This window comes from Phoca vitulina, unplaced genomic scaffold (assembly GCF_004348235.1).
Source record: "Phoca vitulina isolate PV1807 unplaced genomic scaffold, GSC_HSeal_1.0 scaffold27, whole genome shotgun sequence".
Taxonomy (NCBI): domain Eukaryota; kingdom Metazoa; phylum Chordata; class Mammalia; order Carnivora; family Phocidae; genus Phoca; species Phoca vitulina.
Genome location: NW_022589730.1, coordinates 18,238,240 through 18,264,578, shown reverse-complemented (window position 1 = coordinate 18,264,578; position 26,339 = coordinate 18,238,240). Strand labels below are relative to the sequence as shown.

General features: G+C 36.1%; 1 protein-coding gene across 3 annotated transcripts in view; it reads left to right on the top strand.

Moving 5' to 3' along the window:
* WDR7 (WD repeat domain 7) overlaps window positions 1–26,339 on the top strand; it is a 345,325-nt gene that overhangs the window by 149,661 nt on the left and 169,325 nt on the right. For all 3 annotated transcript variants that reach the window (XM_032422579.1, XM_032422577.1, XM_032422578.1), the window contains one exon: window positions 4,167–4,280. In XM_032422579.1, coding sequence (XP_032278470.1) covers window positions 4,167–4,280 — 114 coding nt within the window. The remainder of the gene's footprint in view (window positions 1–4,166; window positions 4,281–26,339) is intronic.

The following is a 26,339-nucleotide window of genomic DNA, read 5'->3' as shown; positions in this document are numbered from 1 at the left end:
CTCTTGATCTTGGGTTTGTGGGTTCGAGCCCTACATTGGGTGTAGAGATTACTTAAAAATAAAAATCTTTAAAAATTTAAAAATTAAAAAAAAAGAGTTCCTTATATAGTTTAGCTACTAGTCCCTTGTTGGATATGTGATTTGTGAATCTTTTGTACTAGTCTGTAGCTTGTTTTTTCATTCTCTTAATGGGGTCTTAGGCGGAGCAAAAGTTTTTAATTTTGATGAAGTCCACTTTGCCATTTTTTTCTTTTATGGATTATGCTTTTGGTGTCAAGTCTAGGCATATATCTCAAAGATTTTATCTTTTTTTCTCAAAGTTTATAATTTTATGTTCTACATTTAAGTCCATGATCTATTTTGAGTTAATTTTTTTTTTTAAGATTTTATTATTTATTTGACAGAGAGAGACACAGCGAGAGAGGGAACACAAGCAGGGGGAGTGGGAGAGGGAGAAGCAGGCTTCCTGCTGAACAGGGAGCCCGATGTGGGGCTCGATCCCAGGACCCTAGGATCATGACCTGAGCCAAAGGCAGACACTTAATGACTGAGCCACCCAGGCACCCCTTGAGTTACTTTTTATATAAAGTGTGAGCCTTAGGTCAAGGTTCATATTTTTGCCTATGGATGTCCAGTTCTAATAGCCCACCTGTTGAAGAGATTATCTTTCCTCCATTGAATTGTTTTTGCACCTCTGTCAAAAATCAGTCGTGCATATTTGTATGCATCTTTTTCGGGGTTCTCTGTTTTGTTCCATTAACCTTAAACCACATAGTTTTAATAAATTTAACTATATAATAAGTCTGGAAGTGGAGTATATGGGTTTTTTTCTACCTTTTCCTTTTCCTCCCCCCAAAGTTCTAGCTATTCTAGTTCCTTTGTCTTTCCATATAATTTTAGAATAATTTTGTCTATATCTACAAAAAAAAATTGTGCAAGGATTTTGATACAAATTACATTAAACCTGTATATCAATTTATGGAGAATTGACATCTTTACTATTTGTTGAATCTTCCAGGACATAAACATGGTATGTCTTTCCATTCCATTTATTTAGATCTTCTTTGATTTTTTTCATCAGTATTTTGTAGGTTTCAGCATACAATTCTTGTATATTTTTGTTTCAGATTTATTTATTTATTTGAGAGAGAGAGCTAGTGAGGGTGCAGGGGGGTGGGGTAGGGGGAGAGGGAGAGAGAGAATCTCAAGCAGACTCCCCACTGAGCACAGAGCCCGAAGCAGGGCTTGATCTCATAACCCAAGATCATGACCTGAGCTGAAATCGAGTCAGATGCTTAACTGAGAGCCACGTAGGTGCCCCTGTATATGTTTCTTTTAGATTTACATTTAAGTATTTCAGCTTTTTGAACCATTGTTAGTAGTATTTTCTTAAATGTAGTTTCATTGCCAGCATATAAAATTATAATTGATAAAAAATTTTTTCTTATATTCTGCAGCCTTGCTAAACTCACCTATTCAGTTTTTTGTTTTTTTTTGTTTTGTTTTGTTTTGTTTTGTTTTGTCTATTCCTTTGGATTATCTATGTAGACAATCATTTTATCCTTAAATAGGGGCAGTTTACCTCATCCATTCCAAACTGTATCCATTTTCTTTTCTTACTTTATTACACTGGCTAGAAGTTCCAGTGCTCTGTTAAATAAGAGAGGTGAGTGTGGACAGCTTTGCTTCATTTCTGATCATAGGAGGGAAGCATTCGGTCTTTCACCATTAAGTACAATGTTATAGATTTTTAGCAGATGCTCTTTATTAAGTAAAGAAGTTCCCCTCTATTTCTCTTTTTCTGAAAGTTTTTTTTTTTTTAATCATAGGTTGATGTTGAATATTGATGGATATGATCATATGCTCTTTTTCTTCTTTAGCCTGTTAATATTTTGGTTAGGTTGATTGATCTTTGAACATAGAACAGACTTACATCCCTGGAATAAATCTCAGTTGATCACGGTGTGTAATTCCTCGTCTGTGTTGTTGAATTCTATTTCCTCACCTTTCAGTTAGGACTTTTGAGACTAAGCGATATCGATCTGTAGTTTTCTTTTTTCTGTTTTTTTTCCTTTATATTTTCTTTTTTTTTTTTTTTTTTTTCTGTCAAGAGATAAAGGATCTTGTAACTTTGTTTTGGAAAGCATTAATCAAAGAACCAGTTTCAGCATAGCTGCTTCTTGGTCTTTGAACCTTGGTTACTTTGAGAAATGCATGTTTGCTCTTAAGCTCTGTCCCAAAGTATTGACTGCCCATAGTTGACTAGTCACCGGGCACAGCACAAGAACTTTGTGGGGGGGCTTGACAACGTTGATACTCAGGATTGTGAGAGTCCATGAGTTTTCATGGTTATGCTGTGATGTTCTGTCATACCTCCTACCCTGCCCTGAGCAACTCATTCCCTGGAAGAACTTCATGGTGAAAAGGATATTGGGGTTTGAAATCAGAAGACCTATGTGTCAATACTGGTTCTCAAATTTAGTAGCTGTGTTATATTGAACAGTTACTTAACCTCTCTGATTCATTGAGATGAATTTAAATGGATTTATAAATTTGTTACTACATAAATACAAGCTTTATTTTTATTGAATCCTTTAATTTTATAGGAAAGGAAAATACTAATAAAAGTTGGTACTATCTAAACTGTTCCTTAATATCTTTTCCCCATTTCTCTGATCATTTTCAAAATTACCAAGTATTAAGAAACAAGACCAAGAGATTTCAGAGATTTATATTTTGATTTGATATGACATAATCTTTGATTTTGTGTTTAAGCAATAAATCCTTAGACATACGGCATTTACCTAATTTCCTCCCCCTTGTGATTATTTTACTGAAAGCCATTTTTAATTCAGTAATTAACTTCATAGTATTTTTCTGGTAATCTCCCTCCCTTTTTTAAAGTTTTATCTTGAAAATCCAACAGCAATATGATACTGCAGAGGGATGACATCATTTGGCATTCATCAGCGACCACTGAATTTAGCACTGCTCATTTTTTTGTTGGAGCAATTCTGAACAAAGTAGTAGTACTTACATGGTGTGTCCTCCTTCCCAAATTGAAGTCATTAGGCCTTGGAACTGTCTACTGGTAAATCCAGTTCTGGGTCATTCAGGTGGTTCAAGACTAAGATTTTCCTCTCTTGATGACTTTGGTAAACCTGAGGCAGAAAGATTGAATTTCACATAGAAATGTTTAAGTTAATACACCCTCGGGAAAAAAAGAAGTCCTTGAATGTTTATAGCTTTTGATTTTTAAAATATTTCTGTGGGTACTATGAATGCAGTTATTGAAGTACTTATTTAAAAAATTAATTAGAAGGTTCAGTTTCTAAAGTAACTTCCAGTGGTGAAATTTCTGTATTTTGTGATTTAGTAATACCTGTTGATAACCGTATGAAAAATATTGAGACACCCTACTATCCATTACCAAATTAGAAATAATGTGGTAGACAACAAAATATATCTTCAAGGGTGGGAAAATAGTGTATAAGGAACAGACATGTGTTTCAGTTGGCAAGTTCCCAGGTGATTTATAGAATGGAAGTTTCTGGCCCCTGATCTAGTGCAGCCATCTGCTTCAGTTAGGTTCTTTCAGTGTGATAATTATCAGATCTCATATCTAATTCCTCCATAGACAGAGATAGTATCCACTTTGGGGCAGTGCATTTCAGGTCTCTTACAGAGACCCAGAGCATTGTCATCATCCCTCCCTCCAGCCCCCAAATTATAAGCTAATCAATATTAAAAAGAAGTAACTTTAAAAAAATTTTAAAAAGAAGTAACTTTTAAAATGGTCCTGCACTTTTTAGTTTTCTTTTCTTCTATGCATCATAATTATGTCTAGATCACCTAAAGTAACTGAAGCAAAAATGTTGAAAGGAATCAAGTAAGAATGTAATTTACTGAAGCATCCTTCTGTTTTTCCCAGATCTTAGGTTAAGTTAGTAAAGTTTGTACCCATGTGCATATATACATATAAAGAAATAGAGCACACATGAATATTTTGTTCATTAATTTCTGTCTCAACCTAATTGTGGTGAACATATTGTATTTTTTTCATGTATTGCATTTGTATCCAGTAAGGAAATTGAAAAGTTTAAGAGTTTTGGTCCACCTTTCTTTTAGTTTTTTAAAACTAAACCTTGTGATTCCATTTGTTGTAGCTGGAGTCTCAGCAGAAGCCCTGCAGACTATCAGCACTGCTCCTGATGCCTTGGGGCCAGAAGCCAAAGTCCAGGAGGAAGAGCATGACCTTGCAGATGATGACATCACAACTGGTAAGCAGGGATATCTTTAACATAATTTGGATGAACTTTGTCCAAAATTGGAAAATGCTTTTAGATCATTTATAAGGGGATTAAATGTGTTGGTGGAAAAGATGGAAACTTGTATTGATGGAATGTTTAGTTTTAAGAGACTCTTTAGTGTCCTTTTTGATCTTGAAGTAGAAAGAAGCAGAACCATTTATTTGGTCTAGGTTTGCTTATTGTTGCTATAACAATGAACCTGCTAGCTGTGCATTTGATTTCCTGGAGACCTTCTAATTCAGAGGCTAGGATCATTATGAAAGCCTTGAAACATGTAGAGGAATACACCTATTATGTTATAAAAGGTTTTGCAATTATAGGGTAAACTGCACAATACTGAAGTCCTAGTAGCAATGTATGCAGTATAGGCTCTGTAAAGAAACTTCCAGATATTCTCTGTACCTGTAGGATACGAGTGGGTGCGGCTTTTTAAAGTTATTTACATTGTGTAGGTATTGACCATTCTTACCTGTATTATTTATTACATAAATAAAGGCATAAAGTAAAATTTAGGAAAGCCATATACCACATATGTTCCATATTCTATATGTTTTATGTTTATATATGTTCTGCCTATCTTTTTGTAGACTTAAATCAGTTTCAGTTACTGGATCTCCAAATGCATTCAGCTGAATTTCTTTTAATGTACAGAGGATTACGAACAACCCACTATAAATATTTTTATTGGTATTAAGAATGATAAACTTTTTTGTATGGATGGTTATTGAAAAAATCTGACCATATAAATCTATAATTATTGTGAAGCAACAAATAGTAACTTAATAGTAATCAATAACTGCTTCAAAAAGAAGCATGCCCAGAAAACATCAGGACAATTTTCAACAAAAACTTAAAGAAAAAAAACTAAAGAAAGGTTTTTTCTTCTAAAGCTCTGTGTGGCACGTTCTTTACTGTTTTTCATTGGAAGGAAGTTGAGGAAGCCTAATGATCTCCCTTGAAAATTTACAAGGCATGTAACCAAAAACCTAGAGCCTTGTGCTACTGCTGCAAATAAGTGGCTGAGTAAAGTGGGGAGCATCTGGTTTCCAGTAAAAAACAAACAAACAAACAAAAACGGTGCTGCCTAGTACTTGCTACTTTTTAATCCTTTTAAGGTGTCAGTTCATTGATTTAAAAAAATTTCAACTTAAGTATAAATATAAATGATTCCAGAAATTTCCAACTTTTCTGAAAGTCATTTCACAATTATGAAATTTTGTCAGTAGCTACTAAAGGAAATTCTTTCACTTGCAGATCTTTTTTAACTCGTTCTTTATTCCGTTTTCAATGCTTCTTTAAATGTTATAGTATGTTTTAATTCCCTGTTAATTTTAAAGGCCCTCTAGTCTGTAAAATGTAGTGGTTTAATTCATAGAGGAAAAGAAGTTGCCTTTGTAACAGTAGAATAACTCAATTTGCATTCTGGAATAAAAGCTAAATTTTTGAGCATTCAAGTAAGCATTATTAAGTCTTGAAATTTTGAATTATGCACTCTACCACAAAGTCATGAGACTGCAAATAGCACATGACTATGCTTTTATTTTATTATTAAAAAAAATCAAGAAGCTTAAAAATGAAAATCTAGTTTGGAGAGTCAATTAATGCTGTGTAAACTATATTTTAATCTGTACAAGGTTAAGTTAAACATATGTGATGAATGGCTTTGATCAGTTGATTTATTCATTTCATGGCATTGGGTACTAGAGGCAAGAATGTTCAAAGAATTTAAATAACTAAAAAAGGCTTCCTTAACGTGTTGTCAAAGCAACTAGCATGCTGCAGTCTGTAGATCGTTTAGGTTACCTTTGAATTGTGTGACTTGATTAAGATGTGGTATAGATTTTTGTGAGGGTTTAGAAGAGACCCATATTTCTTTTTATTGGCTAGAATTCTATATAAATTACATTATGAAAAATATGGTAGATGCATTGAGAAAAACCTGTTTCAGGCACAATAATCTTATTTTGGGATAACCACCATTGTAGAGCACAAGTACTACAGAAGGGAAAGCTGGCCAGTTCAGCCATTCACTTTGAAAAATCTGGGGTTTTGTTGGTTACTTAAAAAGAATTGCTCCATTAATGTCTTCTCATAAAATAAATAGAAATTATATTATGGCAGACATATTTGCCTGTATTTTGAATGAACTCTTACTTGGAAGTTCTAGTTAGGCTAATATGCATAGTTATACTAATTTTGTATTTGTAGCAATTTGGGACTTAATTCTTCAATTACCTTAATTAAACAATTAACCAAGATACCAATTAAATTTGAAGTATAATTTAGTGCTTTAGACAGAATAATTATTTTTGAAATTTTTCTTTTTGGGTGAGAAGGCATGAGGTGTGAATGTTGTCTTATGACACTGATCTGAGCCTAGCAGGCTTTGTTAGTGTTTGCCTTATAAAAGGAGAGAAGCATGAATAAAGCTATGTAAGTGTTAGCTATGATCAATTGGAACTAATTAAATTTATTTGAAATGAAGAGTCTTAACTGGGAGAGAACAGCTGGAAAAACTGGGAAGAAAAAATTGAGTCTTGATTGAGACAATTTAAACCTTCACCCTGTCTTTTAAAAAAAATATGCAGCAGCTTCTTTCTATATCTTTCTTTTTAAAGCTAATATCTATTGATCGGCTGTACAAAGTAATGCTCGTGTGCCTTGGTCGACACACACACTCCGTTTTACTCAGCATTCTGTCTTGAGGTTCATCAGATTTTTTCCTTTAACCAAATGTTTTCAATTACACATCAAAGCTATATGAGCCATTTTCACGGATTAATATTATTTTTATGTAGAAAAAATATTAAAACCTATTTCATGTAATTTTTTTATACTACAGTACAGTATGCATAGGAAATGTGCTTTTTCATTCTTTTTCATTGGAATTGCTTCAGGTTTTGCAATACTCTGTGTATTAAAATCTGTTTTAACAACAATAATGGTATTTTCTTTACAGTAAAAAGAATGGCATTGATTGTTTCTAGAGTATAATTTCAGCATCACACGAATATTACTGTACACATGTGTTTGCTTTTGTTTGTACAGTATGCTTTTGTTTTTAGTATTATAACTTAAATGTTTATTTAGATATATAGTCATTATTTGTAAGTAATATGTTCTTGTTTTCCTTACAATATTAAATAGGTCATAATTATATTTATAGAGTAAATCTCACTAAAAACTGAGTTATATAGGAAAAATTTTAGATTACTTATAATCTTTTTTGACTTAATTATCTTTATATAGTTTTTATCATGATAAAGGAGGGCATTCTGAGTGACGAGGAAGCTATATGTCCCCTAAATGTTGCATTTTAAAACAGCCTACCCCTAATTGCAGTTAAAAAGAATTTTGGAAAGATTGCATTCACAAACCTGCATGGATCCCTTTAAGAAAGTCACTAAATTCTTCTGAGGGTCCTACTGCAGTATCCCGCCCCTGGTTCAATGCAGCATGGACACACTGTCCATATAACAGTGATAAAGGGTCAGAAGTCACTGACATTGTCAAAGAGAGACTGGCTGATAGTAGATCAGCAGAACAGTTGACAGATTCAGCTGCTTACAACAAAAGCAGCAATGATATGTGGATTCACATGGGTGTGTTAACTGTATTTGTTACATTTCTTGTAAAATTTAAGTGTAATTTGTAAAAAAAAAAAAAAAAAAGAAATGCTGTGGAAAAAAATAAAAAATAGAGAAGGGTAAGAGAAATTGAAAGTAACATTCACTGACAATTTCCTATGTACCAAGCATTTTTACACTTGACTCTAACAACATTTTGAAGTAGATAACTGATATTTTTCCAGATATATAGATGAGGAAACAAACTCAGAGAGGTCACTTTTACAGGGTTACATACTTAAGAAATGGTAGATCTGGGACTTAAAATGAGTCCTGCCTGACTCTAAGCTTATGTGTGGTCTTAAATACAACCCCACACTGCCTAATGTTCTTAAACTCATTGAACTTCAGCATCTTTTATCTTTCCAAATGTGAGATGATGTCACAGTCTACCTTTATTGCTTTTGATATCATACTGGTAATTGCTGGATATCTTATTGTTTAAAATATAAACTTGTTATTCTAAATTTAGACCAAGAGATTATCTCCTTTAGAAAAAATCACATATTCTTTAAATGTTCTTTTTAAATTTGTTCTTTAAATTATTTAGGACTACTGTGATGTAAGACTGTAAACGTAAGTAGTGTTTATTACTAAACATTTTATTGCATCCATGTAAGATGAAATATTTATTGTTCTGTCTAGCTTTTTGAAGTCATCAATATAAAACGGACACGTTAACATGTATTCATACACTAAAGTCAGCATCTCTAGTATTTTAGGATAGAGCTAAAAAAGACATCTACTTTGAGACTAAACATTGGTTTGTGCATTTTACTATTTACTGAGGGCCCTGTTTATAAAATATCTATACATTTGTTTGACTGAAAGATAGGAAATTCATCCTGTTAAAATACAGGTAAGTTCCAAAGAATTTTGGGGCATTACGTATTCAGAAATCAGAAGTACTTCCAACATAGAGCCAGAGGCCTTATAATTATTAAACTAGAATAAACTTCTACGCTGCACTCCTTTCCTTTCCTTCTCATTCTTTAACTTAAAATTTACTGTCTAAAAAAACAGTACTACATCTATGTGAATTGTTTTTTAAAGATTTTATTTATTTATTTGAGAGAGAGAGAGATCGGGAGAGCACAAAGGGAGAGTAAGAGGGAGAAGCAGACTCCCTGTTGAGCAGAGAGCCTGATGTGGGACTCGATCCCAGGACCCTGAGATCATGACCTGAGCCAAAGGCAGAGGCTTATCTGACTGAGCCACCCAGGTGCCCAGATCTATGTGAATTTTAAGTCATTTGTTCTAAATAATTATCCCTGCCCTTGCTTTTGACTTCAGAATGTTAGCGCTACAAAATCAGTTTACTATATTAAGGTCTTTGGATGATTATAAATTACTAACATTGTGGTTTATTTACCATGCAGTTTTCATGAAAACAGATATCAAGAAAAACAAAACTATGGATTTCTGAGTGAAATATGTCACTCCAAATAATTCACATTTCTGTACTTTTAATCAGGGGGAAGAAAATGCGAATTAAAATTTTGTTTGGGGGCGCCTGGGTGGCTCAGTCGTTAAGCGTCTGCCTTCGGCTCAGGTCATGATCCCAGGGTCCTGGGATCGAGCCCCGCATCGGGCTCCCTGCTCCGCGGGAAGCCTGCTTCTCCCTCTCCCACTCCCCTTTCTTGTGTTCCCTCTCTCACTTTGTCTCTCTCTGTCAAATAAATAAAATCTTTAAAAAAAAAAAAAAAAATTTTGTTTGGTGTTCTAACACTCGGCTTTACTTGCATGTTGATAGGGTGTTAAGTAGAATTCCTAAGTATAGCATTTGAGAGTTTCTGATAGGAGTATTAAAATATAGCCAAAATTATAGCTGTTAGTCATTCGTTTTCTTTTCTCATACTTCCCCTCTGGTAAGTATGGCTTTCCCTTTTCTTTGTTTTTAACTACCACTTACGTTAATAACTATCAAATTTGTATCCAATCTAGGCTTCTCTTCTGAATATCAGATTAATATGTCTTTCGGCCTGAATGTTCTGTAGATACCTACTCTTAAGTTAATTTACAATTATCCAAAGACCTTATTATACTAAACTCATATTTTGTAGTAGCTAACATACCTTCTGTGCTTAGAAGGTGTAGATACTGTATTTGGTATGGTTCCAAATGAGCCGTACTTTTTACCAAACTAAAACTCATCTCCTTTTATATTTGTATCTCATTTAAAGGCGTCACTAAGGGTACCATTAACCACCCACCATCCCAAACTAGAAATAAGGGATAATCCTGGCTTTCTCACTTTCTGACAATGTCCACATGTAGTTAGTGCCAGTTCTTGTAAAATGTACCTCTTAAATTAAATCTCCTGATGATTTTCCTTTTCTCCATTTCCACAAAGAATGCATAGGTCTGGACTTCCATTTTTTCCACATTGGATTATTATTATTATATCCTCCTGCAACCATCTCCCTATCTTCATTCCCTTGCCCTCCTTTTTAATTCATGACTTCCATTGCTCAGAGTGTCAGAAGCCAGCTCATCAACCTTCACCCCCATTAAGTGCTGTTTAATGGCTTCCCATTGTTTATAGCACAAAATCCAAACACCTTAGTGAGGTGTCTAGGGCCCTACAAAGACTGACTCCTATCTTGAGCTTCCCCGGCTGGTATGGCAACACTGAACTTTGTTTCCCCAGACTACCCTGCTGCTTCATCACTTAGACTTTGCATGCACCTCTTCATCTGACTGGTTTGCTACCCTCAGTGTGTCACACATGAGGTGAAGCTCTGAGGGTTCCCTCCAAACCCAGCTTGAGTTTCACCATCTTCCTGAATCCCTTCTGGAAGATGTCCCAGTTTGTTGTATACACTTCTGCTCTTGGACTTTGTAGTATTGTTAAGAAGTGACCATTTCACTTGCCCTCTGTGAGTCATGTGGGGGCATGTAACTTTTACTTTGTATTTCTAGCAATAGAATAGTACCCTGGCATATAGCATCATCTTAATAAATGTTTATTGAATGAATGATTGAATTAGTGAATTCATAAGATAACTCCTATTTCAAAAAGAATTCCTTACATACCAGCAATTTACTTATATATATTTACTATGTCTTTCCTATTCTTATATATTGTGTGTATACTTCCTTAGCCTCCCCCTTCCTTTATAGTGGGTGTTTAAACTCAAAAAGCATTTGTAACACATTAGTGAAGGAATATAGACTCCTTTCTAGATAAACTTTCTACTGATATTGTGAAAATGAGACTTGGAACCGATCTAAGAACATAATTATCTCCATTGAATCAGTAGCTGTTGATTCCCATTTAAAAGTTGATCTTTTTCTCTTGGAAAACATGTCTTCAAAATTAGGAAAAGGGTATGATCCATTGGATTTAAGTTAGAAAAGATACAAAAAAATGCCTGGGAAAATGTGTTCTGTAATTTAAATCTTAATGAAGGAATGGAAGGTGGGATGTGCTATTGTGGGGATGCACAGGCCGAGAAGCAGACTCTGAAAACTCTGGAGAGCCTGCTCCGTGGTCTGCCCTGACCCAGACTGGAGATGTGCTTATGGATGGTGGTGCTGGGTTCTTATAAGTTTTGGTTGCGCTTTCTCTCTCTCTCTCTAGTCATGCTTTTCTTCCCTCTATGCTTATCTTTCCCTTTGCCCTGGGAGCTGCGCTGCCTCATGTCTAAGCTTGGCTCCGTCATTGAAAACCAGAATCTCTTGTGGATTTCCTGGAGCGAGGGATGTCAGTGTAACTGTTGTCCAAGAGTTCCCTCTGGGACTTGGTGGCCCACTGCAGGAGAAGTAAGGTGGCTTGTATGCGAACTGGGGAGATGCTCAAAGGAAGGAGAGAAATGCAGAATTTTCCAGGAGGCCTGACATTCGAACATATGCCACAGAAGAAGTAGAGTATGGAATCATGTTGTATGGGATGGTGTACATAGTGTTTTGTGGCCTTCCTCTAGGTGTCTGCAGTTAGTTATTTAGCACTAAGAAAACTTGCTTTTTATATCCATTGAAATTTTAATGTGTTCAAGATTTCATGTGCTCAAGCTTATGTTTAAAGGCTTGGCTTGGGGTGACTTGCCTAAGAACAAGTGCAAAAGAAAAAGAGGCAAGAAAAAGAACAAAAGATGGCTAATAAGTACCATTTGAATGTTTAATTTCCTCTTTAAAATTTTCTTTAGACTTTTTAAAACAGGAAATATACAGGGGTGCCTGCGTGGCTCAGTCAGTTGAGTGTCTGACTCTTGGTTGAGCATCGACTCTTGGTTTCTACTCCGGTCATGATCTCAGGATCCTGGGATCTGCGCTCAACGTGGACCCTGCTGGAGATTAGCTCCCTCTCCCTCCCTCCCCCTCTAACACTCTCCCCTGCTTTTGTGCACGCGCTCTCTCTCAAATAAATAAAATCTTTTTAAAAAAAGGAAAATCTACATAATATTGATATATTTTGGCCAAAAAAGTGTTTGTGTATTTAAATGAATTATGTTTTGTATACTTGAGGTTTGCTAAGAAAGTAGATTAAACATTTTCATGACATAAATAAATCATTATAAAGTATCAAAGGTGCTCTAACATAAATTCCTTTAATCAGCTGTCACATTGGCACTGAGTCTTTCATAATGATACTTTCCAAAAATAGCACTTTTCTTGCGTGTGTGTGTGCATGCATGCTCATGGTACATCCTCTTTGCATATAATATTTTGTAAGGAGTGGGTCAGATAAATGGTAATTGACATCATCTGAGCAAACTCATCTAAAAGAATACATTTAAAAATCAGGGACTAGGACCCTTGGCTGGCTCAATCAATAAAGCATGCGACTCTTGATCTCGGGGTTGTGAGTTTGAGACCCATGTTGGGTGTAGAAATTACTTAAAAATAAAATCTTTTTAAAAAAAAAATCAGGGATGGGATGCCTGGGTGACTCAGTCAGTTAAGTGTCTGCCTTAAGGCTCAGGTCATGATCCCAGGGTCCTGGGATTGAGCCCCACATCAAGCTCCTTGCTCAGCGGGGAGCCTGCTTTTCCCTCTCCCTCTGCTGCTCCCCCTGCTTATGCTGTCTCTCTCTCTCTGACAAATAAATAAATAAAATCTTAAAAAAAAAAAAAATCAGGGACTTCAAAGTAATAACTGTCACAACTCACTAGCATTTATTGAGTACCTGATATGTGTCAGGCTGTTTTCTAGGCTCTTTTTAATCCTCACAACAAATTGTAATAAATCTTCATTATCAGTTCCATTCTATAAGGCAAGAAAGTCAGTCACAGAATAGTTAAGTAACTTTCCACATAAAGCCCATAGGAAATGGCAGAGTTAGGATTTGAATCCAGGCTGTTTGCCTCTAGATCTTGTGCTCTTAAATAGAAGTAATTTATTCAAAACCAAGTCATTTAAAAAAAAAAAAAAAAATCTTATAAGAAAAAAAGAAACAAATGTATTTATTGTGGCACATCATTTTCTCTTTATGACATATAGATCCTTTTATTTTAATTTTTGATATAGTTTAGTATTTTATGTAGTGCAAGGAAATATTTAGTATGTGAAGAAAAGACTTCCTGTTTTCTTAAAAAATAAACATAGGGGTGCCTGGGTGGCTCAGTCGATTGTCTGACTTCGGCTCGGGTCATGATATTAGGGTCCTGGGATTGGCCCTGCACTCAGCAGGGAGTCTGCTTCTCTCTCTGCCCCCCTTGCTCATGCTCTCTCTCTCAAATAAATAAATAAAATCTTAGAAAAAAATAAACATAGGTAATTAGTATAGAAAGACAATTTTGTATATTTTGTAGATAAAGTAAGAATTATTTTACATTCATACAAAACCACACACATTAATATACCAGTGTACATATTTCAGATTTAATATTATATATATTTTTGATAAATTTAGACTAAATAGGAAAAAGCAGAAATACTTAATTGGATAAGAATGTAGAAACTGTTGTTTTTGATTTTTTTTTCCAAAGCCTTCCATATGAGTGAATAACCTTCAGGATGAACTTCTAGTTTGGCCTTTTGTGAGCTGTGTAATAATACCTCTCGGATAAGAATGAATTGCATTAGATTGTGACACACTATTATATATCTGTATATTACATGAATTGCCCTGATAATTGATATCAAACCCATATCACCAAAAGTTATAATTCACAAAAGTAATGACAACAATGTCTCATAATTCACAGACTTTATGTCATACCTGTGAATGATTACTTTTACTGTGCAAACCACATTAAAGGGGAAAAACAGGTTTTAAAACGGATGTGGGGTTTGGAAGAGTTCTTCTTCCTGATACTTTATAATCATTTTTACTACACAAAAGGATAATTGAATTGACCAGCATCCTTGAGTTTCCCCATGATTTCTTGGATTAAAATTGTGAAGCATAAAGGCTTTTACTCTTACTTTGAAATTTTAATCACAAACGTAAGTATTTGAGGTGAGGACAGTCATGAACTGTATGTATTTGTCCTCCTGTGATACATAGAAAGAGGAGTCCTCACTCATAGGTAGGATAAAAATCAAGTGAGAATATTTCATCTTTAAAAAAACAATAACAACAACTATGTATCTTAAATACAGATGAGTGAATTAAATGGAGTAAACCTAATTTAAAAGGATTCCGGGAAATTGAACCAGCTACTCCCTTTGCCCTTTATATACATTTTTTTTTTTCAATGTCTCTGATACCACCTAGAATAAGTATAAGGAATATTCAGTTTTACTCCACAAAAACATTTATATGCGCCTTGTATTTTTCTGTCACATTCTAGGGAAGATTTGATAAAGCAAGCAGCTAGTTGAGAAGCTGATGATCTAATTTGAGAGAGAGGCTTTATATTCATGCACAGTTGCACATAAACACGCACAACATACGTGTACATAAGCTAGACTTTACATAGGAGAATTCCAGGCACCAGGGGTGAGTTAAGGGTAGGATTTACATATGAGGGAAATCATGGCAGCCAAGGCAGGGGTAGACTGACTGTTAGTTTAGTGACTTTGAAATGAAGACTGAGGGAGGCTGAGAACATCCTGGCAGGTATTTTTGAGCACCTACTAGATATTGAGCATTTACTAGACACTGAGGGTAGAGTGAAGGTTATGCTCCAGAGGGCAAGCCTGATGAGTGGCTATGTTTATTCTTTGTTGGGAATTTTTTCCCTGAAGAACACTCTTAGCATGAAGGTTTAATAAGTCCATGTTACCGTGATGTAAAACTTAACATTTCATGTTTATCTGTGAGTGAATCTATAGATTCATGCAACCAGAAGAGCAAAATGAAACAGAGTCAAATCAACTAGATGACAAGCTGGTCTGCAATAGTAAGTATGTACTTAGAATCTTCTAGAATAAACAGGGTTGCACAGGCTGTAGTGTCTCATTGTCTGGGTTCAGATCTCAGCTTCCCTGCGTATTCACCGTGTGCTTGGTGCCAAGTTGTTTGACTGTGGGAAGCCTCCGTTTTCTTCGCCTGAAATATAAGGATAGTAAGATTGTGGGGAAGTTTAAATGAGATAATGCTTCTAACCTTAGCAGAGGAACTGGCCTGGCCCATAATAAGTGCTTGAGAAGTATTGTGTGTCCCCCTCCCTTGCTTCCTGACCCCGCATTGCCACCACCATCACTCTAAATGATTTGCTTTAGTAAATAGAATAAACGATCTGTAACTAACTTATAAATCACTTATAAATCAGTTCTTTTAGATGACTTAATGATTATTCTATGTAGTTGATCACTCCCAGGGATATAAATTTACTAGACAAATTTATACTTTATATATAGAGAAAAAGCTACATCCGAACTTCCATGCAAGTTTTCAGAAATTTCTAAAAGCTGCCTCAGGAAATATTGACGAATTATTCTAATTTCCTAAGTGCTTTTATATTTGGCTTATTTTTTACCACACTTATTGTCTGAATTGAATTTTAGCAAGAAGAGTGAATCATTTGATGAAATAGAAAGGACATCCTTAAGAGAAAATACTACTTTATACTTATAGTAGCTGAGGGAGAGTTAATTTGCATATTATACCTATGTTTGGCTAGTGGTGATCAGTGTAAAATGAGGAGATAATGATATAAAAAAGCTGTCTGAAGACTTTGATACAGCCATTCAGTTGAGAGTCACTGCTAGACTTAGGAAAGCATATTTAAAAGATGATAAAATCTAAAGGATAAAAGAAAACTCCCATCCTACTATCATTAATAGTCTTGCCAAGGAAGAAGGAGAATTTTTTTTTTAATTTACTTGAGAGAGAGAAAGAGTGCACAAGTGGTGGGGAGAGGGAGAAGCAAACTCCCTGCTGAACAGGGAGCCTGATGCAGGGCTCAAACCCAGGACCCTGAGGTCATGACCTGAGCTGAAGGCAGATGCCTAACCAACTGAGCCACCCAGGTGCCCCAAGAAGGAGAAAATTTTAATGCAGTTCTCAGACTTTCAAAAGATGCTTACTCGTTAGTACACTTTTTAAAAACAGTATGTTCAAAAGTAGGATAAGGTATACCACACGAAAATATAAAATCAGTGTGAGTACGATGAAGACATTTTCAGAAATGCAAGATCTCAAAAAAAATGTACCTCCCTTTCTCTTTTATCAGGAACTAGAGGAAGAGGTGTGTTCCACTAAAATGAGGGTGTAAACTGAGAGAGGCAGCCTGGGATCCAGTGATCCAGATAACATACCTCGTAAACTTTGGCCCCCTTATGGATGCTATCCCACTGTTTCATGAGTTGGCACCTCTTAGGAATGTAACCTCAGGTACCTAGCCACCCGGAGGACTGCATGGAGAAGAGAATTCTGGGAGACTGGCATTTGTATTTCAAGGTCTGATAGCCCCTCCTTATGAGAAGAGTCTCAATCAGTGACTGGATTAAGTTCACTAAGGTTTCTTCAAATGTGTCAAACTACGTTCCAGATATTTTGCAAGATCTAACTGTTTCACTTCCCAGGCTGGACTTATTTCTGCTCCCTAGCCTACTTCTCTGTATTCCAGATTTATACAATTAGGTCACAGAAAACCACCACCAACAAAAGATAATTATTAACTACAGGGCAGGGAAAAAAATAGTATTGAAAAACTTACCATGATTGATAAATCACATGGTTGAGCTGTGAATAGCGTACACATCATAATGAAAATGTAAATATTGATTATATAATAGTTTAATAAGAACCGTGGTATAATAAGCAGAGAAAGAAAGCAGACCATGTGCACAAATGTGTGTGAGTGAATATGGATGTGTGTCTGATGTGTACAAGTAGGTTGTGTATATGTGAGGGAGAACCCAATTTTAATTGACCATAGTGGGGAACTTTAAGCTTAAAGATAAGCCTAAAACTGAAAAAACAATAAAAATAAAAAGCAGCAATGTAGGATTTTCTAAGAGAGCCAAAAGTGGTGGTTTTTTTTTGCAGAGTGGAAAATGGGGATAGGATCAAGGGACTGCTGCTTTCGTACGAACTTGTAGAACTGTTTGACTCTTTAAACAATGTATAGTTTCATAAAATAAACACTAAATTTAAACATTTTAAGTTTCTAAAAAGGTAAAACAAGGAAGCATATAACAAAAAGTGATAGTGAAGGGGTGGGGAGACTTGGCCAGGTATTTTGAGTGTTTCACACCAGTGTGTGAGTTCGGGGATGCCCCCCAAAACAACCAAGGATTGTTAGATATCCTATCTGAAATGGTGGGGAAGCAAAAGGGCTGAAAAGGGGTGGCAGCTTGAGTGTTATGACTGTGGGATACAGGGATGAGAGATGGGATCTTACTGTCAGCCCCCAGGGGCCTGGTGTGGGACTTCGGTATCTGCCCTTGCTCCTGTGGTTAATCAGCCCATTGCTAGGATGATATAAAATAACGTCACCAGGTTGGAATGAGCTGGAAACAAGCCTAGTGTGTGTTTCTGCCCACCCTCCTTCCCATCTTTTTTCCTAACTGTTCTAAAGGAGAAGACAAAGGAGAGAGAGTTCCAACAGGGTGTGAGAGGGTATAGGATGGAAAGAGTGGGGGAGACATTTAAAATGCTCAATTGATGTGAGTACCTGAGTGAAGGAAACCTAGATATCTTGTTAGTTTCTCCTTATGATCTAATCACTTGCATCCAAGGGTTATGAAAACTGGCTGCAGTGATGACAGAATCACTCTTGGTTAATTTTGAAAAAGAAAATGTGACGAATGAAAATAACAATCTGCAGACAGACAAAAGTCTTTATGTTTAAAAATGAAGATAAATTGAAATCTACGAAACTCTGAACAGGTTAGTGTACTGTTCAGATACACCAAAAATCTGCAGTGGATTTTAAATACTATTTGGGAGCACTTAGAAGGAAAAGTGAGAATCCACAGAGGTGCGCTGATCCGTCCCACACACTTGAATTTTATCCCAGTGTTCCGGTTTTATTAATTTTGTTACCATCCATCACCTAAAATAATTTTGATGTTTTGGGATAAGATGTATACAGTTCATCACACAATGACATTTATACTCTTCTGTGGGTTTTAACTACATACAACACACAATGAAATGAGTCATTTTCCTGTTCATGGGGAGCTATTTCTCATGATAAATTTGGGTGTTTTATTAGAATTTGGCTTGACATTACTTGTCATTACTTGCACAAGTATCTTTGCTATTAATGCTTTACTCATTATTTTCTCATGAAATGAGAAATGAATTAATTGACTGACTTAGGGACAGGGAAGAGAACTTCTGAAAAATAAAAAATAGTCTATAAAGAAGATCCCAGAATTACAGCCCAAGACGCAGCAGCACAATGAGTATCCACGTCAGTAGTAGTAATCACTGCCACGGTGCTACATCCAGATCATCATTGCTGGGTACACGACCTTGCATCTTTGGTACTTGTGATACTAAGATGTATGTCTGACTTGCTTGTATGTATTCATGTGGAAGTCTTTGCACATTCCAGTAAACACATGATCTTTCAAAGGGCCTGGCTTGATGTTGAAGTGGACTTTTTACTATTAAATGTAAAGGAAGTGGCATTTACTCTTTGCAACACAGTGGTGTATCTGGCAGATGTCTGCACCTGCAGAAGCTTGGTCTTCAGTGTAGCCAGACAGGCCTGGCGGAGCCCCCGTGAGGGCTTCATGACACACTAGTTGAGCATCTTTGAACTTCAGTTCAAGACAGGCAGAAAGCATGGGCAGGGAGATTTTCCAAGCTGGAGTCAGGGCTTGGGACGGAGAGAGCCAGAGGTGGTGTAGCATTTTGGAGGAAGTATCAGTGGTTCACTGTGAATGCATATAGAGTGGAGCAGGGCCAGGACTGACCAAAGACTAAAGGGACTTCCTAAAGGATTGACTGAATGGGAGGCTAGATGATGAAAGGCTTTGTATGTCATGCTGAGCTGCTTTATCCTTGTTCAGGGGACAATTAGGAAGCATTGAAGAGTTTTAAGCAAGGTAAAAGTGTAATCTGTTTTTCCATTAGTCAAAGCACTCTGGCTGTAGGCGCTGAATATATTGGAGGTCAGTGCTGGGGCGAGTGGGGGTACACCCTTAACGAGGGCAGGGACACCAGCTAGGTGGAGAATGTTGCAGTGGTCCAGGAGCCCGCTGATGAGGGCCTGAGCTAAGACAGCACAGGAACAGCTCAATAGATACATACACAGAATAATGAAGAGCTAAATTGAATACTCTAAGCTGCTTTCCTTAGAATGGTATTTAAATTTATTTTATTTATTTATTTATTTTAAAGATATTATTTATTTATTTGACAGAGGGAGCACAGCAAGAGAGGGAACACAAGCAGGGGGAGTGGGAGAGGGAGAAGCAGGCTTCCAGCTGAGCAAGGAGCCCAATGCGGGGCTCGATCCCAGGACCCTGGGATCATGACTTGAGCCGAAGACAGCCGCTTAACGACTGAGCCACCCAGACGCCCCGGTATTTAAATTTATTTAAGATATTCTGGTTATTTCAAGTCCTCTAGGTTTATAATAAAATAAGTTAATTGTTACCTAATATTAAAACATTCCAATAATAAGAATGCTTACATTTACAAATGTCAGCTGAAGTAAAGTGATTCATGTTGTTGTGTAAGTGCTTTATTATCAATTTAGTGTAGAGATATTAGTGTCCTTCATGTGCCATATAAAAATCCCCCCCACCCCCCCACCCCTTTTTGGTACATTTTCATAGGGTTAGAAAGACCTGATTCATAGTCTGGTAGCTAGATTGTAGACCAGTTTTTACCCAGTGCAGGGAATTCCTCATACTACATCACTGGCCATAAAGGTTATCCAGCTTCTGCGTGTACACTGTACTGCTTTTCTGGTGCTACATGATAAATTACCACAAATACTGTCGTTTAAAATAATCTCACAGCTTCCAAGGGCCAGGGAGTCCAGGTACGGGTTAGCTCTATCTGCTGCTGTGGGTCTCACAAGGCTGAAGTCAGGGGGTTGGCCGGGGCTGGGTCTCATCTGAGGTTTGGGGTCCTCTTCCAATCTCACTGCTTATTGGTAGAATTCAGTTACTTGCCGGCGTAGGGCTGAGGTGTTCAGCTCCTAGAGGCTGTCCATGGTTCCCTGCCAAGTGGCCCTTTCCATGGGCATTTCCCTTCAGAGCAGCTCGCTGCTTCAAAGTCACTGGGTGAATTTGTCTGTGCATGCTTACTGTAACCTAATTATGAGAGTGCTATACAACATAACCGAATTAATGGGAGTGACATCCCAACACTTTGCTATATTCTGTTGGTTAAAAGCAAGTCCCAGATCCCACCCACACTCAAGGGGAGGGGATGATACAAGGGTGTAAGTTACACTATCATTCCTTCCATATTTTGCTTGTTTTGTTTGTGTGTGTACGTATATGTGGGAAAGAATTTCTCCTCCCATGTCCTCTCTTTGTCCTTCAGCAACTTCTCATATGATATAATTTCCATACCCTTCTTTCAGTTGTCTGTACTCTAGTTTATCAGTGATATTCCTTAGACCTTGGCACCTAGAACTGACCACACTACCACTTGCAGACCAGTACAAGCATTATGGACTGTTGCTTTCTTTTGTCTGGGTACTGTAATTCTGAAATTAAGTTGGTTTTCTTTAGAAAGTGTCCACATTTTTTACTTCTGCTAAATATGAAATCACCTAAACTCCATTTTTTCGTAAAGTGCTGTTAATTCAAGTCTTCCCAATGTAAAAACAGGAATTGGTATTTATCCTTTTTGATTTGTTTCTTGTTGGCTTCAGCCATCACCCAGACTAAGAATCTTTGCTGTCCAGTGGATTAGTTATCCCTTGAGCTTTATATCCCCCATAAATGTGCTGAACAAGCCTCTGTGTTGTCATAATGCTAACTAGGTTATTGTGGACCAGTGGACCAGGCCCCAGTGAGATTGCTGAAGCACATGGCTAGGAGCTAGTCCACCTAGCCACCAGCCCTGACATTACTGTGTAGCTATAGTTTTTTAACTCAATACATGCCAAGCCACCTAACTCAAATTTCTCCATCTTGTACTTTTTTTTTTTTTTTTAAGATTTTTATTTTATTTATTTGAGAGAGAGAGGCACAGAGTATGAGCGGGGAGGCAGGGGTGGAGGGGGGGCAGAAGGAGAAGCAGATTCCCCACTGAGCAGGGAGCCTGACGCGGAGCTCAATCCGAGGACCCTGAGACCATGACTCCGGCCAAAGGCAGACACTTAACCAACTGAACCACCCAGGCGCCATCTTCATCATGTTCTTCTTCTTCTTCTTCTTTTTTTTTTTTTTAAGATTTTATTTATTTTTTTGACAGAGAGTGCACAAGCATGGGGAGTGGCAGGCAGAGGGAGAAGCAGGCTCCCCGCTGAACAGGGAGCCCGATGTGGGGCTCAGTACCAGGACCCTGAGAACACGACCTGAGGCAAAGGCAGACGCTTAACCAACTGAGCCACCCAGGTGTCCCAACTACCTCTAGTTCTTAAGAATACTCCAAGAGCTTTCTTCATAGGCCCTGCTGACATCAGAATACTTGCATTTATGGACAGAATAGGTTTTAAGTAATGAGTTTTAAATTTGTGGTAGTGAGTCTAACTTATAAGCATTTAAAATGGTTTCAAATCATTCCTGAAATGCGTTGAGTTGCAATGATATTGGAGTTATATAATTTTTAATTAGCAACCAACAGTGATAATCATCCTCCAGAAATTCAAGAGTCACCTCAGGCATTTTTGACTGGATGATTGTCATGTGATAGAGCAGATAAAAAAATCTTCCCATGGATATCAAGTTTTATATATATCTCCACAACATGTACAAAGTTGTATTTCTGACTTTGCATATGTTGTGATTTTCATGACAAATATTATTGATGGGGTATTTATAAGAATGTGTAAATGCTTAACATGCTCAATTTAAAACTCAGATCTTAATGTTACTATGTTTTGAAAGTTAGCAAAAAAGTATAGTAAATCAGGTAGGTATAAGATTACTCATGTACTGTATTAAAATACCACTTTAAGAAAACTTGGATTGGGATAGGAGGAAAAGAATCCAGGCCCTTTGGTGTTAATATTTTGTTTCTTTTTGATATTTAAATATTTGCAGTTGACCGCATCTGATTCATGGAATATGTAAAGGAGCTTACATATTTATAAACATACCATATACTTGGCTGAGAATATTTTCTTTAAATCTGAGGTGTATTTTTAAAGCTTTATGAGTTTAATTTTAAAGAAAAAGCATGAAGACTAATAGAAAGCTTTGTGTAGTCACTTAGAAAGTAATCAGCCTGTTTTATTGACACATTAAAGCTGGACTTAGCAGATTTTTCCTTACTCTCTTCCAACTGGAGTTGGTTGTTTTTGAAATAAAAGTGACAGGTGCAGTAACAGTACTTTCCTCTTCTCTCTGGCCACTATTCACCTAAACTTTACTGAAGAGTGAAAATATAGAACAAATGAAACCATCTGCCTCTCCCAACCAACTAGTCCCTAGCCCACTGTTGGGGACAATGCTGGTGCCACATGAGTCAGCCCATGGATGGGCTCCTGCTGGGCCTCATTTGAGAGGGTTAGGGCAGATCCTGTCAGCACACATTTTGGGGATGTGATTCCCTCACCGGCCAGTTATACAGACATCAAAGCAGCTTTTAATTTGCGTCTAATTACTCCTTGAGAAACTATCCACCATATCCAGCAGTAGCTATGGTATAAAAAAAAAGTCATAAATATGTACTTTTATTGAAATTTGAAATAATAGACTTAACCTCTAGCAATATTAAATATGAATATATTCTTCCTTGCATCTTTCTTGTAAAATTGTAAGTAAAAGAAGATAGTAAGATAGTATGAACAGAAAGTATTAATTTTAGGTGATTTATGCTTTGTAATTTTCATTTCTTTGAAAGAAGTCTTTCAAATAAAACTTCTAAGAAGATGGTTTAGCCCATTTGTCAATGGGAATTTTTATACCAACATATAACTTCAAATTAGAACAAATTAATAACATTTTCATGAGACTATTCACTGGAATTTTAATAGGGTTATAATTTTTATTTGTGTATTCTTTTGTGAATTTTTACAGTTTAATAAAAAATTACTAATTGTCTTAGAATCAAAGGTGACTGCTCAGAGCTGTGACTGATAAACATCTGTCACATCACAAACTTGTATAAACAACTCGTACTTTGTCAGGTTTATGAGTTGACATCTGAATGACAGATGTCAGTGCAGTTAAGATGCAGTTTAATTTGGGGGTCTTAATCTAAAAGAGGCTCACAGTTTTAGTCATTTGCATCTTAAAAACAAATGAGGCTATTGCCATTAATATAATTGGTTCCTTCCTTAGTAAAGAAGCATAAACATACAACACTAGTAACTATTTGGGTCAAGCTTTTTATGGGTCGGGCCTGTAAAGAGATCTCAGAATTAGTCATTGTGACCATTTTGTGAGCCGTAGAGACCAGTGAGAAAAGAAGTCTATTGATCAGCAATGGCTGACATTTCAAAATGGCCGTGTAGAAAATGTTATTGGATTTATAAATGTTTCTCATCAGCTGTAATCACCAACAAATTTAAGTAAAAATGTCACAAGCTGAATCTGTTTAACAAATTTGCTATTGTTAAATTTTAAACAAGTTTTATAACCTCTAATTTTGATTAGTATATTAAAAATGCCACCTTCATCAGATCATTACTAGTGGACTTAAGAAAAACATAGGAAAAATAAGTGAAAAAAATAGCTTGGGAATAAGTTTAGATATTGAAAGATTTTAATTTTTAATTAGGTGAAATTCATGTAACAACTTAACCATTTTAAAGTGAACAATTTGATTCATTTTAAGAATAGAAAGATATTATGAGCTGACATATTACTATGACTGATGTGGATGTATATCAGTGTAAAATGAAAAAACTAAGACATTTCTATTCAGGCAAAATTTTGAGAGAGATGTTTAAGCATTTGCATCTTAAATTGCCAGTGTTACAAACAAAAACAAGGTTATTTCAAAACACTGTGATGATGATGATGTACAAAAGAAAATCTGGGTTTACATGAATTAATTTTAAGGAACTCAGCAAACACTCAGTGTGGGAGTATATGCTAAAATTTCTATATCAAAATAGCTTCATTTTGCTTGCCTTTTACTTTTTTATATCCGAAAGCGTGTTCTTTGATCCTTAGGCATTTTATCCTTAAGCACGAGTGTGATGCTCAGAGAATGTTAAGTCCAGATTCTCTGCTGTTTATTGAACAGTATATAGTGGTTGTACCAAACTGGACCTACCACCTTTGAATAATTAAATGACATGAGGAAGTTAAGCATAGATTTTCTTTTGACAGTTTTGGACATCTGCTGGTGGGGCATGAATACAAGAATTTTAATGACTAAATTTGTACCTACTTCTAAATTCATGTATTTTATATTTATTTATTTTGATCCCAGAGCACACTCATCATTGTGGACAACAAAATTGTCCCCATAGCAGAAATCTTTTAAGAAAACTTTAAAAACCTCTCACTAATTGTTTGGCACTAGTTTCAGTTTTGGTGCATGTACTCAAAATTGGAAAAAGATGAGATGTAGTCTGTTTTAAGGTCAGACACACAGATTCTCATGAATTAGAATTAGAACCAAGTGGTGTTTATATATTATGCTGCATTTTAAGGAACTTAGGACAAATGTGATATAAAATATTTTGCATATTCAATATGTGGAACCACTCTTAACCATAAATATCGCTTTAATGGTTTGAAATTTTATCTCATTAGCTTTAAATTTTTGTTTTATAAAGTGAGACACCAGGAGTAAGTTAAAAAATTAGCAGTATATAAAATATGAAATATTTTAAAGCAAGACTTTTATTATTTTCATGCAAAGACTGTATACACTTAAGATTATTAGGTTTCTCTATAATTGGCATACATTTATTCCCTGTCTTGTTTATGCTTATTTAACAAAGCTAAACACACAGAGACCCAATTTAATTCAGCATAAATTATTTTTATTATGGAAATTTTCAAGCACATGTGAAATTAGAACAGTATAATGAATGTCCATTTACTGATTACCTACTTCAATGATTGTCAACCTGTGTCAGTTTTATTTATTCTCCCCTCCACTGGATTATTTTAATGCAAACTTCAGACATCCTATCATCTTATCATTAATACTTCTGTATGTACCTCCTATTGATAATAACCCTTACCCACAATGTGGTTATTTAGAATAATTATTTCTTTAATATTATCTAAAACCTAGTCATAGAATTGGCATACGTTCTGCAGAGTAAGTCAAATTATAATAATCTAGATTCTTCTGTATCTGAAAATCCCATTAGAGAAGAAAATAACACTATGAAGCAGAAAGCTATGATAATTAGCTGCTTACTTTTGAGGTTGACAGACTTTTTATGGCATATGATTGGATGTCTCTGATATAGTATGGTTTTGTCCATATGGAGTATTTTTAAATGATAGGGTGAGCATATGGAAATGTAAGGCCAAAAGGATTCATGACGGCAAGGAAGGAAGCTGTGTACCATTGCTGCTAGGGCAGGAGTCAAAAGAAAGGGGTTATCCTGAGACAGGGACAAAGGGGACAATGAGGGATTGTGAAAGGAGAATCATCAGTGACATTGGATTAGTGGATTTCTCCGGAGAAATGAAGAATTCTAAAATGGAAATGCAGTGGAGAAGTATAGAAAATAATGAGTGAACCACAATGATCAACAAAGATAAAGGTGGAAAGGAGAATAAAATCTTTTTTTAAGCTAATGCTCTGAATGTGGACCTACTGAAGGGCCCTAGGCTATGACTTTAGTCCCTGTTATTGCCAGTCATCTTCAGAGGGAAAACATTTTTTTTAAGATTTTATTTATTTATTTATTTATTTATTTGAGAGCGAGATCACAAGCAGGGGGGAGGGGCAGAAGGAGAAGTAGACTCCCCGCTGAGCAAGGTGACCAACGCAGGACTTGATCCCAGGATC